Below are 16,856 nucleotides of genomic sequence, written 5' to 3'. Positions count from 1 at the left end.
TAAAAAGTTTGAACATTGTGTGAGGCCATGAATGCTTCAACTTAACCCCCTGACTGTGGATTTCCTACCAGAAGACCTCACCAAGCTACAGGAATGGAACACAAACCGGCTGCTACAATTCAGTGGAGAAAATGTAAAGTCCTGCAGCTTGGGAGGGATATCCTGCACCAATGCCACATTGGATACACTCCACTATCCACCACAGAGCCAGGGAAAGACATGGGAGTAAATGTTTTCAGGCTACCAGTGAAGGCCAAATCCGTGCCAATCGCAGCAGACGGGTCAAATATAATGAATGTGCAAGGGTTCAAAATACTGAAACAATGAATGTGCAACTTGTAGAGATGATGTGAAGGAAACGAACAGAGCAGAAAGCTATTTAAAAACGAGTTTCACAATGTATCTTTGCCTTGGAAGCCTTCCACAACTCACCCTTGAGCTGGCAGCCTCAACGCTCACATTCTGAGGCTCCTTTGAGGGCACGTCTGAGAAGGTTCTGGCAGTGACCTCCGGGTGGCGTCTCCCCCGCCATTACTGTTGACGGCGGTGAGCCACACGCTGTGCTCAGTGAACTGGTCCAGGCCTTGGAGGTCATGTGACGTACCAGTGACCTTTACTTCGTGTTCTTCTGCTGACCCAACCTGAGGAGAAAACTACAAGGGAGACAATGGTTAAGATACACACTGGGACTTGTACAAACACACGGCTATGGTCACCCTCTACTCAAAGGAAGGTCACTAATGACACACAAGGATATGGGGAGACTTTTGTTAGGCAACTGAGACTCCACATTTAGCACACAGTTCTATAAGGCCGTCCACACCTGCGTATAGAACATGGTGTATCCCGTGATGGGCGTTTTGGCCAGTACGGGCGGCGACCAAGTGGCCTCCAGACTGGTGGGTGAGGTGGAGACAACTTTCAGACTCTGAGGCGGAGGGCAGGTCCAGGTCCGGCTTGGTGAACACCCGCACCTCGTATGGAGGCGCCCACCAGGCCGCCGGAGGTGTGGCCGCCACCCGCACCATGTAGTTACTCCGGGACTTAGGTCGCTGATCTGGGTCTTGTATTCATAACTTACCTCGCTGGAGGAGCTGCACTCACGTTCTGGACGCGTTCTCTGCAGTGAAGGGAGGAAAGTGATGTGTGAATTACTTACTTTTGATGAAATGTTGTATATGTACTCGCTAAAATGTTATTATTTCTTTATAATCACTGGAATGGCAGTTGGATAACTCTGTATTTGCTAAATACATCTTAACAGTAGTAGTATTGTGTTGAATTTTTTATGCAATAAATATTCCCAGGTTGTGTCCTTTGGTTCTGACCTGAGTGATCCTTCCTGCTTGTAGAGGACTGAGTATCCCAGGAATAATTATTGTGAACAGCATAAAGACTAGTAGGCACAGTGACTGTCAAGGCCCACACCAAGAGAAGGCAAATGCTGTAAACAAGCTGTGTCAACAATGAGCAGACATTCTAAGTATTGAAAACAAGGAGTAGTAGTAGTAGTGGTGTGCCTGAGCTGCCCCACTTACTGTGTCTGTGACCTGCCTTGTGCGTGGGTGGGGGCATGCTGCTCCTCCCTGAAGGTGAGCCCAGACAACTTATTATCAAAATACCACAACAAAATAGTCATTCTCGGGTAAATCACATTTTAGTGAGTCAGTAACTCTCAGCACCGGCTTTGATATCTCCAAACTTCAGGACAATCAAATATGAACACATTACTGGAGACGTGTGCTTTGCCCACAGTGTAATCTATGCATTTTATTCAGTCTTCAAGGAATAATAAACACAACAAAGGGTTATGCTTACAGCCATGCTAAGAAAATCACATGCATCAACATCAATAACTTGGGTAATGTACACTTTTTAAAACTGCAGCGTCTGTACCAGCGGCTGCAGCTGCCCGCCAGAAACATTGGAATACATTCAGTAACCTTGTAAATGTTTGCGTCTGGGCTTATTAGCAACCTGGAATTATCTGGACTAGTCACTGCCTGTGTCCAATGCAGACAACACTACATCAGTACTCATGAATGCAAACAAAGGGCTACAGTGTGAACAGTGTCTGCCCCGCACGGCACCGCCACTTACTTGACTCAAGGACACACAGCTGGGCGTCCCCGGCGAGCTGTGCGCCGGAGTCCTCCTGGCGCACCAGGCCAAGGATCTGCAGGTTGTTGCCGCTCACACTCTACAGGGAGGCTTGGCATTACACACACCTAACACAACACAGCTGTGTTTTGTGTAGCTATTGACAGCCTTATATTTATCTCCCTGCATAGAGCCTTATATCCCTTATCTACTGAAATCCCTTATGTATCTACTTAGAACCTTGTATCCCTTTTCCTTTACTTATCTCTTTAGAACCTTATGCATGGAACCTTATGGATTCTGATGTATCTCTTTACATACCTTATGCATCCATTTAGAGCAGTGGTTCTTAACCTTTTTACTTCCCCGCCCCTTCCAGGAAGTAGTCCTTCCCTCCACGCCCCCTTGCATCTAGCAATAAAATTTCCTTACAGATGTTAAAGAAACTGGCAAGCCCTAAGTAGACTATAGGAAACTGAAGTAATGGCGATACTTTTGCATTTGTTCATAAACTTCTCAATATTAGCCCACGCTCTTGGTAAGAGAATAGCAAATATAATTAGAGAAATTCCTAGTTTTCCCCTAGGGCTCGCACCCCCCCTGGAAATTACTGTGCTCCCCCTCAGAGGGTGCACCCCCCAGGTTAAGAACCACTGATTTAGGGCCTTACATTCCTTTCCCCTTATGTATGTATGTATGTATCCACCAATCTATCTATCTTATGAATCTACATATCTCTGTCCTTTTAAACCTGTAACAGCGATAAATTTCCACACCGCCACAGAAGTCCGGCTCACCTGAAGGTATTCCGTCTCCACCAGCAGCTCGCCGTTCTTGAGCCAGTGGAGCGAGGGCTCTGGCTGGCCGTACACGCTGCACTCCAGCTCCACGTTCTCCTTCTCATAGGCGAGAGCGTTGGCCGGCTGCCTCAGAAACCTCGGAGCAACTGTCACACAATTTTCAAGCTTTAGTAACTGAGAGAAACATGATGACTGAAGAACACTAAGATTTTTACTATGCCAAACTTTATACACTCAAACCGCAAAAATATTGCTAGTCTTTGTTATTCCATTTTCAACATTTTTACCACTCTAGTAACTGAGAGGAACTTAATGATTGACAAACACTTAAGATTTTTACAATGGCAAAATTTATCCACACAAATCACAAAAAAATATGCAGTCTTTGTTATATCACTGAAAACACTTTAGTACTGAGACAAACATCTAACCTAACCTAACTTAACGATAACTGGCAAATGCTAACCTTTCACAATGCCAAACTTTATATACTCAAACCACAAAGATATGAATAGTCTTTCTTATACCATTTTCAATACTAGTAACGGAGACAAACATATGATCATCATTTCCTGGATGCCTGCTCCTAGGAGCTCCCAGCAGGGGATGGCCATGGCAGAAGAGCTTCCATCTTTCTCTATCCAGACACTCCCTCCTTGCCTGCTCAAAGTTTCTCAAAGATTTTGCCCCCCTCTCCCCAACGTACTCTTGCACCCTATCCCTCCATTTCACTGAAGGTCGTCCTCCAGCATTCCCTCCCTCTATCTCACTCACATACACCCTTCTGGTCATCTTACTCTCCTCCATTCGCTCCATGTGGCCAAACCACTTTAAAGTCTGTCGCTTCACTTCTTCCACCACTCCACACTTCTTCCCTTCACCCCTGTGACACATTCCAAAATGCTCCTACACACTTTCATTACTCATTCCATCCATTCTACTCACACCACAAGCACTCCTCAAATAACTCATTTCCACTGCCTGCACTCTAGACCTCTGACTTTCATTCCAGGCCCACGTTTCACTTGCATACGTGAGGGTTGGTACTATTATTGTATTTCTCAAATCCCTCTTTACCTCCATGCTCACACTTCTGCCATTCATGATTCGTCCCAAAGACCCTACCACCCTTCTTCCTTGCAATGCCCTTTCTCTTATCTCTCCCTCCATACCACCATGCTTACACATAACTGATCCAAGGTACTTAAACTCATTGACCTCCTCCATTTCTTCACCATTCAAAATTATTTTGCATTCTTTTTCACATTAAATTCTCACTCTATATGGGCATACAAAATCTACAACCTCACTTCTATTTCGCTCACAAACCATCACTTCACTTCTGTTGACATTTACTTTCAGCTTTCTCCTGTTACAGACACTATCAAAAACACTGACCAAATTTTGTAGGTCACTTTCATTTTCTGCAATGAGCACCGTGTCATCAGCAAACAGTATCGAATTCAGTACCCACTTCCTTCCCTCATTGAACAGTCTTACTCCATCTTCTCCAACTTTGCCCTTCATTTCTCTAATGACACCATCCATATAAATGTTGAATAACCCTGGTGACATGACGCACCCTTGTCTTAAGCCCACTTTTATCTCAAAATGTTCACTTGTTTCTCCAGTAATTTTGACACATGCAGATGCATCATCATATAGAGAGACTGTATTAGCTCTAGCTTTTTCCATATTCATGAAGGCAGCGTATAGTTTCTTTCCTTTTACTATTATTTTTTCTACTTCCATCCTGAAGGCAAATATCTGATCCACACATCCCCTTCCCTTCCTGAAGCCTCCTTGTTCTTCACTGATTTTCTCTTCTGTAAGTCTTTGCACCCTCTCTATTATGATTTTTCCATATACCTTTCCGGGTATACTCAGGAGACCTATACCTCTATAGCTCCCACATTCCCCTCTCCTGCCCTTCGCCTTGTAAACTGGGACAGTGATGGCTTTCGTCCAGTCTGCTGCCCCCCCCCCATGCTACTTCACATATCTTGACCATCCATTTCATGACTTCATCCCCAATGACAAACATATAATTCACAATCACTAAGATTTTTACCATGCCAAACTTTATTCACACAAAGCACAAGAGTTAACCAGCATCTTCATTCTTTCATCCCTTTCACTGGTAAACTCTGGAACAGCCATCATGTGTCTGTATTTCCTCCTGCCTATGACCTCTACACCCAATATTAACCTCTCATTTTTTTCTTTATAGGAGCAGTGCTTTATTGTTTTCATTGTTTTTTTGCCTTTGAACGCTTTCATTGCTGTAAAAAAATATATATGTCATAGTTTTGTCTCACCTTGGACCTGTATGTGGGCCACGGCGTCGAGCGAGTCCTCCCTGTTCTCCGCCCAGCACCTGTACGTCCCCTCGTCCTCCTCCTGCAGGCCATGGATGTGCAGGCTGCTGCTGCTGGTGCCGCAGAACAGTGTGTCCAGGTCCCTGTTCTCCGCCCAGCACCTGTACGTCCCCTCGTCCTCCTCCTGCAGGCCATGGATGTGCAGGCTGCTGCTGCTGGTGCCGCAGAACAGTGTGTCCAGGTCCCTGAGGAAAGGCAGAAAGGTACGGTAAGCAAGTGAGTTTTGTATCTAATTGCTGTTTGTCACAATTTTTCTTTTTTTACAGTAGAGGAAGCAGCTCAAGGGAAAAAATAAATACCAACAAAAACAGTCCATTACAATAAGCCTGCTGCAACACTTACCATATACTTATACAACACACACACACACACACACACACACACACACACACACACACACACACACACACACACACACACACACTAAAAAAAAAGTAATGGGTATATATTTATTTGATTCTGAAATCTCTCCCTCAGTCACTGTTATCCAAGCTCTCAAGACACATCAAAATACCCCTCTCAGTCATCATCATCATTTCATCGACGCCTGCTCCATGGAGCTCCCAGCAGGGGATGGCGACGGCAGAAGAGCTTCCACCTTTCTCTATCCAGACACTCCCTCCTTGCCTGCTCAAAGTTTCTCAAAGATATTCCCCCCCTCTTCCTAACGTACTCTTGCACCCTATCACTCCATTTCACTGAAGGTCGTCCTCCAGCATTCCCTCCCTCTATCTCACTCACATACACCCTTCTGGTCATCTTACTCTCCTCCATTCGCTCCATGTGGCCAAACCACTTTAAGGTCTGTCGCTTCACTTCTTCCACCACTCCACACTTCTTCCCTTCACCCCTGTGACACATTCCAAAACGCTCGTACACACTTTCATTACTCATTCCATCCAATCTACTCATACCACAAGCACTCCTCAAATAAGTCATTTCCACTGCCTGCACTCTAGATCTCTGACTTTCATTCCAGGCCCACGTTTCATATGTGAGGGTTGGTACTATTATTGTATCTCTCAAATCCCTCTTTACCTCCATGCTCACACTTCTGCCATTCATGATTCGTCCCAAAGACCCTACCACCCTTCTTCCTTGCAATGCCCTTTCTCTTATCTCTCCCTCCGTACCACCATGCTTGCACATAACTGATCCAAGGTACTTAAACTCATTGACCTTCATCATTTAATGCGGAAGATTACTTTACAGTTGATCGATCAAAATAGAACAAGAAGAAATCACAATTTGAAGATAAGTGGTAAAAGATTCTCGTCACACGAAGCTAAACACTTCTTCAATCGAGTTGTTAAGGTTGGAACTCTCTACCCTGTGATGTCGTTGATAGTACAACAGTTATGGCCTTCAATAATAGATTAGACAAGTGTTTTGAATCCAACCAGAAACTAAGATATTACTCATTGTCGTAATAACGTTAAGTTATTTCGAATACTGGTGTCCTTGTCCGCTTTTATCGCCCGGTTAGTGGTAGCAGTAATGGTAGTTCTTTCCTCTTTCCTACATAATTTCCATGCAGTTTTTCCATGCTGCATGGTTCTTTTTCATTTCCTGCCAGGTTTGGCTGGAGGGAATGGGGGGGTGGGGAAGAGCCTTCGCCTTTGCTGTCCTTCATCTTCCACCTTTGATTAGATAGTTAGTGTAGCTTGTCACAAACAGCCTCGTAAGGACCAGCAGGTCTGCTGTTGTTTGTTCTTTCTTTGTGTCTTTGTGTTCTTCAAAATTCAAAATTATTTTGCATTCTTTTTCACATTCAATTCCACTCTATATGGGCATACAAAATCTACAACCTCACTTTTCAGAAACCATCACTTTACTTTTGTTGACATTTACTTTCAGCTTTCTCTTGCTCTTGTTACAGACACTGTCAAAAACAGTGACCAAGTTTTGTAGGTCACTTTCATTTTCTGCAATGAGCACCGTGTCAACAGCAAACAGTACTGAATTCAGTACCCACTTCCTTCCTTCAATCAGTCAGCCTCTGAAATGATGAAGGCTGAGCACCAGGCAGGGAAGAGAACATTCCAGCAAACTATAATGTAAAAAATGTAAAGCCAATAAAATATTCCTGTGGATTGATGAACAACTCATGATTGTATAGAGCCTGTGGCAGCCAGCAACATAAAACATTTTCTTGTCATGAAAGTGAGCATAAATACTCACTTTAAGGCAGTTCACACAGCTACAAAGAATAAAATACAAAATGAACAACATACATCACAAGACAAAGCCCCTGCTGAGAGTGTTGGCCACACAGTGTTAGGCCTTGGCACAAGTATGAGAGAGTATTAACATGCACAAGGTGTCTTAACCATCCTCTTCCCCGCCGCCTGTGAGGAGAGAAACCAAGCATGAGTCTTGTCAGCCGGGCAGGGAATTGGTCAATGCTATTTGTCATGCCATACACTGCTTGTGGGAATATTTACAGGTTCATCACATGCAGCAAAACCATTCTTCCTTGCAAGGCAAACAGCTGATGTTTTGTTTTATTGTAATGCCTTGAAAACTGAGGACACCTTCCCTGTACAAGATACTACAGAGATACTTAGTAGCATAACCACTTTTTAATGTATATGAAACTAGTCCAGAATTCTCCATTTCCTGCCTCTTGAGCCACGAGGCTGGGGGAGTAAGGCTCAGCACTGCCCACAGACTGGCTGACCAGCTCCAGGGCTCTCTCCAGGGCCGAGTCCTGGCCAGAGTGGGCACCATGGGCAGCCTCCCCTAACCTGAGTCTCCTCTACACCCACCACTGAATGGGTATCACGTATCAACGGGGGCTGTGCCCTTCCTCCCCAGGGGGGGCTCTAAACTCTATGCAGAGATCTGTCACTTATGAGCTTCATGCCTTCTCGGGGAAGGTAGTGACGGACAATCCTGAGTCTATTGTGTGATGAGATCATGGTGAATTACGCACACACACACACACACACACACACACACACACACACATTTCTAACTAACAGGGAAATGAGGACAATAATCAAGGACAAGGTTTCCAACTGGTGCCCAGTGAGGAGTGGGGTCCCACAAGGCTCAGTGCTGGCGCCAATAATGTTTGCTGTTTATATAAATGATATGGTGGAGGGAGTGACCAGCTATGTGAGTTTGTTTGCAGATGATGCAAAGCTATTGAGACGAGTCAATGATGTGAAGGACTGTGAGGCATTGCAGAGGGACCTGGACAAAATATGGGAGTGGAGTGGTACATGGCAGATAGAACAACCTTGGGAAATGTAAAAAAAAAAGAGTTTGGTAGGAGTGGTAGAAGATGTGAATACAATTATAAGATGGGAAGTGAGATAATATGCAGAGGAGTGGAAGAAAAAGATTTGGGAGTGACTGTCTCAGAGAACATGTCACCGGACAAACACATCAACAGGATAACATAAGGACAGCATTTGTGTATTTTGGACGAGGAGATGATGAAGAAAATAATAGTTACAATGATAAGGCCAAGGTTGGAGTATGCAGCAGTGGTCTGGTCTCCTCACGAAAAGAAGAACATAAGAAAGCTGGAAAGAGTGCAGAGAGTGGCAACTAAGGTAGTTCTGGAACTTAGTGATCGGACTTACGAGGAGAGACTCAATAGCATGGGGCTCACAACCCTGGAGAGAAGAAGAGAGAGAGAGAGGAGACCTGATAGCGGTGTACAGGGTGGCGAGTGGGGTGGAGAATCTGGACAGAGAGAACCTGTGTGTGTGGAGCGAGAGAGAAACGAGAGAACATGGGGAGTTGAGGGCGACCATGTGTAGGCGAGATGTGAAAAAGTTTAGCTTCCCAAACAGAAGCATTGAGCTGTGGAATGGACTGGAGGAGGAGGTGGTTTGTGCAAGAAGCATTCATGATTTTAAGAAAAAGTTGGATAAGAGGATATGGAGACGGGACAGCGCAAGGGTAGCTCTTTTCCTGTCACAACAAGGTAAATATACACACACACACACACACACACACACACACACACACACACACACACACACACATAAACACACACACCCACACGGCCCGGTAGCTCAGAGGTAGAGCGTCTGGCTCACAACCAGAAGGACCGGGGTTCAATTCCCCAGCCGGGTGAAGATAAGTTGGGTTTATCTTCTTTCACGTGTAGCCCCTGTTCAACTAGCAGTGAGTAGGTACGCGACGTCAGGCAAGGAGTTGTGACCTCGTTGTCGCGGTGTGTTGTGTGTGAGTGGTCTCAGTCCTACCCAAAGATCAGTACCATGAGCTCTGTGTTCCTCCGTAGGGGAACGGCTGGCTGTCTCGAGAGAGACCCGCAGCAGACCAAGAGGTGAATTACACACACACACACACACACACACACACACACAGACAGACAGACACACCCACATCCACACCCACACCCACACCCACACACATGTAAGAAACAATAAAGACTGTAATTCTGCAAGAAGACCTAAACAAGATTTGGAAGTGGACTATGGAATGGGAGATGAAATTCAATGTGAAAAAAATGTCATGTTATGGAAATGGGAAAAAGAGAAGGAAGACCAAAATGGACATATAAAATGGAAGATGGTGAAACATTAAAGAAAGTACACGAAGAGAGAAATCTGGGAGTAACAATGCAAGATAACAAACAGCCAGAGAGTCATGTTAATCGGATATTCGGTGATACGTATAACATGGTGAGAAATATAGGATTAGCATTCCACTACATGGATAGGATGAGAAGGTTAATTATCACCATGACCAGACCAAAGTTGGAATTGCAGAGGCAGTGTGGTCTCCCCATAAGAAGAAACACATAAAGAAACTAGAAAGAATACAAAAATGGTTCCAGAGCTGGAGGGATTGACACATGAGGAAAGACTAAAGGAAATGGACCTACCAACACTAGAACAAAGAAGAGAAAGGGGAGACCTAATACAAACCTACAAATTATTGAACAAAATGTAAGAAGTAGACAACGAGGAGTTACTACTAAAAGAGGAAATTACCGCCAGGAACACAAGAGGACAGTAAAAAATTGAGGAAGGGAAGATGCTTGAGAGACACAAAGAAATATAGCTTCCTGCAAAGAAATATAGAGCTTTGGAACAGACTAAGTGAGGATGTAGTATTGGCGAGGAGTGTGCCAAGGAAAAGTTGGATGAGTGTAGATACGGAGACGGGACCACACCAGCGTAAAGCCCTGGCCTGTAAAACTACAACTAGGTAAATACACACACACACACACACACACACACACACACACACACACACACATGATATCCTTCTCTTTGATCTTCCTGTGTTAGTCTTCCCTAAGCTGTCCTTCCCTTCCCTTCACTCTCTCTCCCTCGCCTTCCATCCTGAACAAACCCTTGCAGCCCTTCATGCTCCCTCTTACTCTTTGTCTAGGAGTGGCCCATCATCTGTAGTCCTGGCCACCCTGCCCTTGGCCATGGCCGGCACCGTGGGCAGCAGCATCTTGGTGGTCAGCTCACGGCCACAGACCTTGCCCACGACCTGACCTATGGAAAAAAGAATGGAGGTGATTTCCAGCAAATACCACTGGTAAATAAATGGCCAGGAAGGGCCAAGTTTAATACCTGTGGACACTACGCTGCTTTAATAACAAGATCTCACACACACAAAAAAAAATAATATATCTATCTATCTATCTATCTATCTATCTATTATCTCTCTCTCTCTCTCTCTCTCTCTCTCTATATATATATATATATATATATATATATATATATATATATATATATATATATATATAAATATATAAGATTAATCTGAAAAAAATTTAACTAAAAAGTATAAACTATGATATGGAATATTCTCTCTCTCTCTCTCTCTCACACACACACAACTAGGTAAATACACACACACACACACACACACACACACACACACACACACACACACACACACACATCCTGCCTCGCCGCCCCAAGAAACATCAGATTACCTCAGGCAGTTGTGTCAAGAACAGGAGTGAGTCCTTTGCTCTCCAGTACTGAACAAACATCACGTCATGAAGCCAAACACCAGATTCTCATCAAGTGTGCGTCTAGTGGTGGGTGGCAAGTGACCACGACCCACCTCAGGTGAGGCTGCCCATCATGAGTGAGGCCCCGGCCAATGCTCTCCTCAACAATGAGCAAAGCTGAAATGTCAGGGGAAATTCTCAACAATACTGGCAGCATGGAGCATCACCAGGGCTCAAGGCAGCTCTCCCTTAGTTTCCGAGACATGAAAATAAAGAGAGCTGAGAAGAAGGGCGCGGACTCAGTTCTGGATGACAAGTTTTCCCTACTCTTCCAGGCACAGTTCAGTGTTGGTGAGGTGGTGTTCCAAGTGTGTCACTGCCTGCAGTGTTCATGGCAGCCAGGAGCCTCATGCTTGGCCCACAGTCTGCTGGGATGATGCATTTGCCAAGCAAGGGCGCACACACTGCCTCAGAAGGTTCCATGGCCACAGGTTTTGGACGTGTTTGATGCCAAATTCCAATCTGCCACAGGAAGAGGCTTGACAGAAGACAACCTAAAGTTCTTAGCTGGAAAGGCATTCAGGAGTTCTCAAGTACAAGATTTCACTAACATGTCATGGTCATGGTTCTGCAAGGAGCCTCTGTCAGGACGGAACTTAACTTTTTGGGAGTGGTTCTTTGAAGGTCACCAAGGAGCACAGCCTTAGAGCTTTGGGCTTTGTGGGACACCCGCAGGCTGAGGAAATGATACAAAACTCCAAACCTAGGGCTCCTGCGCTTCTCTGACTCAGAAGTTGGGGGAGGCAATATGGCATGGAAGACACCACTAAAGACTGTGTTCAGAGGCAGGTATTCCTGCTTCAGCCTTGTACCAGTAACTCCTTTGTCCGCTGGGTGAGGTGGTAAGGTACAGTCTGGGGCATGTGCTCTAGCAGACCTTCAATTCGTCCTGTACCTGAACCTAAAGAGCAGCAAGTACTACACCACAGCCAACAATGGGTGTGTCAAGCCTCGTCTAATTCTTAACATCCCAGCAGCAGGGCACGTCAGGGGAATCCTAGCCCAGTGCTCCACAAGCAATGTATCCAAGGCATGATGCCGTAGATCCACCTCCTGTGAGCACCAAGCCATCTCATTGTGCTCGGTATTATAAGACACTTTGGCTTCTCACATCAGCTATTTCTGAAGGTCAAAGAGGGGGTCAATCAGGTTCTAATGAGTGTTTTTTAAGGTTCATGCTACAGAAGATGGATCAAACTACCACCGGGCTCATAAAACCACCCCTGGAAATGCTCACAACTCCTAGGAAAGCCTTGCCAAATATGTGAACTTGGTTAACAAAATGTTTTAATATAGGAGTGACAATGTGTCTCAACACCCCACAACAACCCTGCTGATTGTCCTGACACCCTGGAAAGCCTGCCAGACACAGACTTCTCAGCCTCCATGTGGTCCTCAGTGTTTGGCAGCGTGACAGACAGGGACTGACTGGAAAAGTGGACACTTGTCCGTGGTGGAAAATATTATTTGCATGCTGTTCACAACTAATGGATGTTAAGAAACAGTACAGAAATCTTCTCATATTTGTCTGTCATAAACCTAGTAAATGTTTATCAGTGTTTGTAGGAGTTCCTTTTGGGTGTTGTATTAGCTAATATGAATACAAGTGTGCCGATGGAGGCTCATAAGTGCTGCAATCCCATTTTTTCATAATAATAATAATAATAATAATAATAATAATAATAATAATAATAATAATAATAATAATAATAATAATTAACAAAATTCTGTGGGCCAGGTTTAACACTTTGCTCTTGTTTAGGAAGAAATTAAGTATGATTTGCAGGTACCTGAAAGGATCACTTGACCTTTGGCCTCAACCCATGGAGCTAGTCTGCTATCAGGAACACTCAACTGAGACTTTCCATTCATCCACTTACACACACACACACACACACACACACACACACACACACACTCTCTCTCTCTCTCTGCGGCTCAGTCACCCACCTTTCCCACGACCCGGCCTCCCAGCACAGAGAAGGTCACCCCCACGGCCTTGCTCATCAGGGTCTTGATCCTCACCACACGGGACACCTTGGCGCCATTCAGGTAACACTTGACCTGCGGGATGCCACTGCCGGCAGCCACGGGCTGTGAGGCGGAGGGGAGGAGGGAAGGAGTGTCAGTGAGGGCCGCAGAATGGTCCCCAAAATAGTGGCTTCAGAGCTAGTGACGTTTTCTTACTTTTTGATATCGCTGGGCACATGAGAGCAACAGCATCACACAGCATTGACTCAAAGCCTGTGTACTGCTGCAAGGGATGAAGGAATGAAGAAGCTGCTTACTCTTGCATAAGGGACTTGGACAGCATAGGGAAGAGCTAAAGTAGAAAGAGTTTGTAGGATGGGTCAGGCCAGGCTGGGTTAGGTTAGAAAGGGGGTGAAAGAATGAAGAAGCCAGTTAACTCTTGCATAAGGGATTTGGACAGCATTGAGATGAGCTAGAGTAGAAAAAGAGTTTGTAGGATGGGTCGGGCCAGGCTAGCTTAGGTGTGGGGGGGGCTGGGTTAGGTTAGGAAGGGGGTGAGAGTGAGGAAGCTGGTCAACTCTTGCATAAGGGATTTGGACAGCATAGGGATGAGGTAGAGTAGAAAAAAAGTTTGCAGGATGGGTCAGGCTAGGCTGGGTTAGGTGTGGGGGGCTGAGTTAGGTTAGGAAGAGGAGGGGACAGTGGGATTGGTTGGTTTAATAAGGGCAGGAAAGAATGAAGAAGCTGGTTAACTCTTGCATACGGGATTTGGCAGCACAGGGATGAGTTAGTGTAAAACAGAGAAATACAGACACACAAACCCTCACATTAAACTCAAAAGATCAACACAAGACTTAACTCAACTTGTGTCTACTCCAACAAGGCATATCCGGACACACTCACCTCCACATAAGAGCCGAGGAAGGCAGCCACAAGCGCCGGGCCAATGTTCAGCGCGACAAACAGCAGGTAGGGGAGAGTTAGCGCCTCCTGCTGCACCCCGCAGTCACTGTCTGAGGCCCGGCTAAGGAAAGTTGGTAGGAAACTTAAGACAGTATTCATTTGTTAATCATTTACTAGCATCATAATTCTTTTCATCACTCTCCACTCCCCGTCCTAACCTATCCAAAGATGCCACACCTGACCCAGCCTGGCTTGACCCAGCCTTCAAACTTCCGTTCTACTCAAGCTCATCCCGATGCTGTCCAAATCCCTTATTTTTTTTTTTTTTTTACAGCTAAGGAGACAGTTCAAGGGCGTAAAGAAAAATATAAAAAAAAGCCCGCTACTCACTGCTCCTGAACAGAGGTCAAAGGAGTGTCCAAAACGAGAGGTCAATTTCGGGAGGAGAGGTGTCCTGATACCCTCCTCTTGAAAGAGTTCAAGTCGTAGGCAGGAGGAAATACAGATGAAGGAAGATTGTTCCAGAGTTTACCAGCGTGAGGGATGAAGGAGTGAAGATGCTGGTTGACTCTTGCATAAGGGGTTCGGACAGTATAGGGATGAGTATGAGTAGAAAGTCGTGTGCAGCGGGGCCGCGGAAGGGGGGGAGGCATGCAGTTAGCAAGTTCAGAAGAGCAGTCAGCATGAAAATATCGATAGAAGATAGAAAGAGAGGCAACATGGCGGAGGAATTTGAGAGGTAAAAGACTATCAGTATGAGGAGGAGAGCTGATGAGACGAAGAGCCTTTGACTCCACTCTGTCAAGGAGAGCTGTGTGAGTGGACCCCCCCACACATGAGATGCGTACTCCATACAGAGTGAACCAGCATCTTCATTCTTACATCCCATTCCTAACCTAACCCAGCCTGGCCTGACCCATCCTGCAAACTTTCTTTCTACTCTAGCTCATCCCTATGCTGTCCAAATCCCTAATGCAAGAGTAACCAGCATCTTTAATCTTTCCCATCCCCTCACTCCCCTTACCTAACCTAACATACTTGCCACAGCTAACCTAGCCAAGTGTATCCCATCCTCCCCTTTCCTTCCCAACCTAGCCTAGCCAAGCTCCCACACCTTACCCATCCCCCTTCTGTCCCCCTTCCCAACCTAGCCTAGCCAAGCTCCCACACCTAACCCAGCCAAACCCATCCCCCTTCCCAACCTAGCCTAGCCAAGCTCCCACACCTAAACCAGCCTAACCCATCTCCCTTCCCAACCTAGCCTAGCCAAACTCCCACACCTAACCCAGCCTACAGCACCCCCCTTCTGTCCCCCTTCCCAACCTAGCCTAGCCTACCCCCCCCCACCCCACACACCAGCAGCAGCAGCAAGGATACACATCTGGAGCCAGGAGTATTTGCATTTGGAGAGTGACTTGATGGCAATGGCAATCTCACACACAACAAGAATCGTGAGCAGCACCACCAGCCAACGCGCCGTGTCCTTCTTCCCACAAACGTGCAGCCATGCGTGCGCTCCTCGTCCAGCCAGGCAGAGTTGACGCACGTGTCGTAGTCCAGGCTCTGCGGACACAAGGCTTGGTTAGGGGGAGAAGAAGCTGAGCAGGAAAGGAACGGGGGAAATTGCCCTAGAAATTCACGAAGTAAAAATTGCTGTAGAAATTCACGAAGTAAAAATTGCTGTAGAAATTCAGAGATAAGTAAAAATTGACATAGAGATTCAAGGAGTTAAAATTGTCGTAGGAATTCAAAGATAAGTAAAAATTGTCGTAGAAATTCAAAGATAAGTAAAAATTGCCGTAGAAATTCAAGAAGTAAAAGTTGCCGTAGAAATTCAAAGATAAGTAAAAATTGCCGTAGAAATTCAAGAAGTAAAAATTGCCATAGAAATTCAAAGATAAGTAAAAATTGCCTTAGAAATTCAAAGATAAGTAAAAATTGCCGTAGAAATTCAAGAAGTAAAAATTGCCTTAGAAATTCAAAGATAAGTAAAAATTGCAGTAGAAATTCAAAGATAAGTAAAAATTGCCGTAGAAATTCAAAGATAAGTAAAAATTGCCGTAGAAATTCAAAGATAAGTAAAAATTGCCGTAGAAATTCAAGAAGTAAAAATTGCCGTAGAAATTCAGAGATAAGTAAAAATTGCCGTAGAAATTCAAAGATAAGTAAAAATTGCCGTAGAAATTCAAAGATAAGTAAAAATTGCCGTAGAAATTCAAAGATAAGTAAAAATTGCCGTAGAAATTCAAAGATAAGTAAAAATTGCCGTAGAAATTCAAGGAGTAAAAATTGCCGTAGAAATTCAGAGATAAGTAAAAATTGCCGTAGAAATTCAAAGATAAGTAAAAAATTGCCGTAGAAATTCAAAGAGAAGTAAAAATTGCCTTAGAAATTCAAAGAGAAGTAAAAATTGCCGTAGAAATTCAAAGATAAGTAAAAATTGCCGTAGAAATTCAAGAAGTAAAAATTGCCGTAGAAATTCAGAGATAAGTAAAAATTGCCGTAGAAATTCAAAGATAAGTAAAAATTGCCGTAGAAATTCAAGAAGTAAAAATTGCCGTAGAAATTCAAGAAGTAAAAATTGCCGTAGAAATTCAAAGATAAGTAAAAATTGCCGTAGAAATTTAAAGATAAGTAAAAATTGCCTTAGAAATTCAAAGATAAGTAAAAATTGCCGTAGAAATT

At 44.7% G+C, this 16,856-nt stretch overlaps 1 protein-coding gene and 1 pseudogene across 1 annotated transcript; one reads left to right on the top strand and one right to left on the bottom strand.

Annotated features, from left to right (window-relative positions):
* Positions 1–2,056: 2,056 nt before the first annotated feature.
* On the bottom strand, positions 2,057–14,376 carry LOC126992410 (neogenin-like). The gene is made up of 6 exons (XM_050851148.1): positions 14,172–14,376; positions 13,248–13,391; positions 10,647–10,770; positions 5,219–5,463; positions 2,898–3,046; positions 2,057–2,200 (listed from the first exon to the last, which is right to left on the bottom strand). Exons 3-6 carry the CDS (start codon positions 10,724–10,726, stop codon positions 2,057–2,059), a joined length of 618 nt encoding a protein of 205 aa, XP_050707105.1. The 5' UTR covers positions 10,727–10,770; positions 13,248–13,391; positions 14,172–14,376.
* On the top strand, positions 11,221–12,448 carry LOC126992413 (signal transducer and activator of transcription 5B-like; annotated as a pseudogene).
* Positions 14,377–16,856: the final 2,480 nt, after the last annotated feature.

Source organism: Eriocheir sinensis, unplaced genomic scaffold (genome assembly GCF_024679095.1).
Source record: "Eriocheir sinensis breed Jianghai 21 unplaced genomic scaffold, ASM2467909v1 Scaffold455, whole genome shotgun sequence".
Taxonomy (NCBI): Eukaryota; Metazoa; Arthropoda; class Malacostraca; order Decapoda; family Varunidae; genus Eriocheir; species Eriocheir sinensis.
This window is presented reverse-complemented; position numbering and strand designations above follow the sequence as displayed.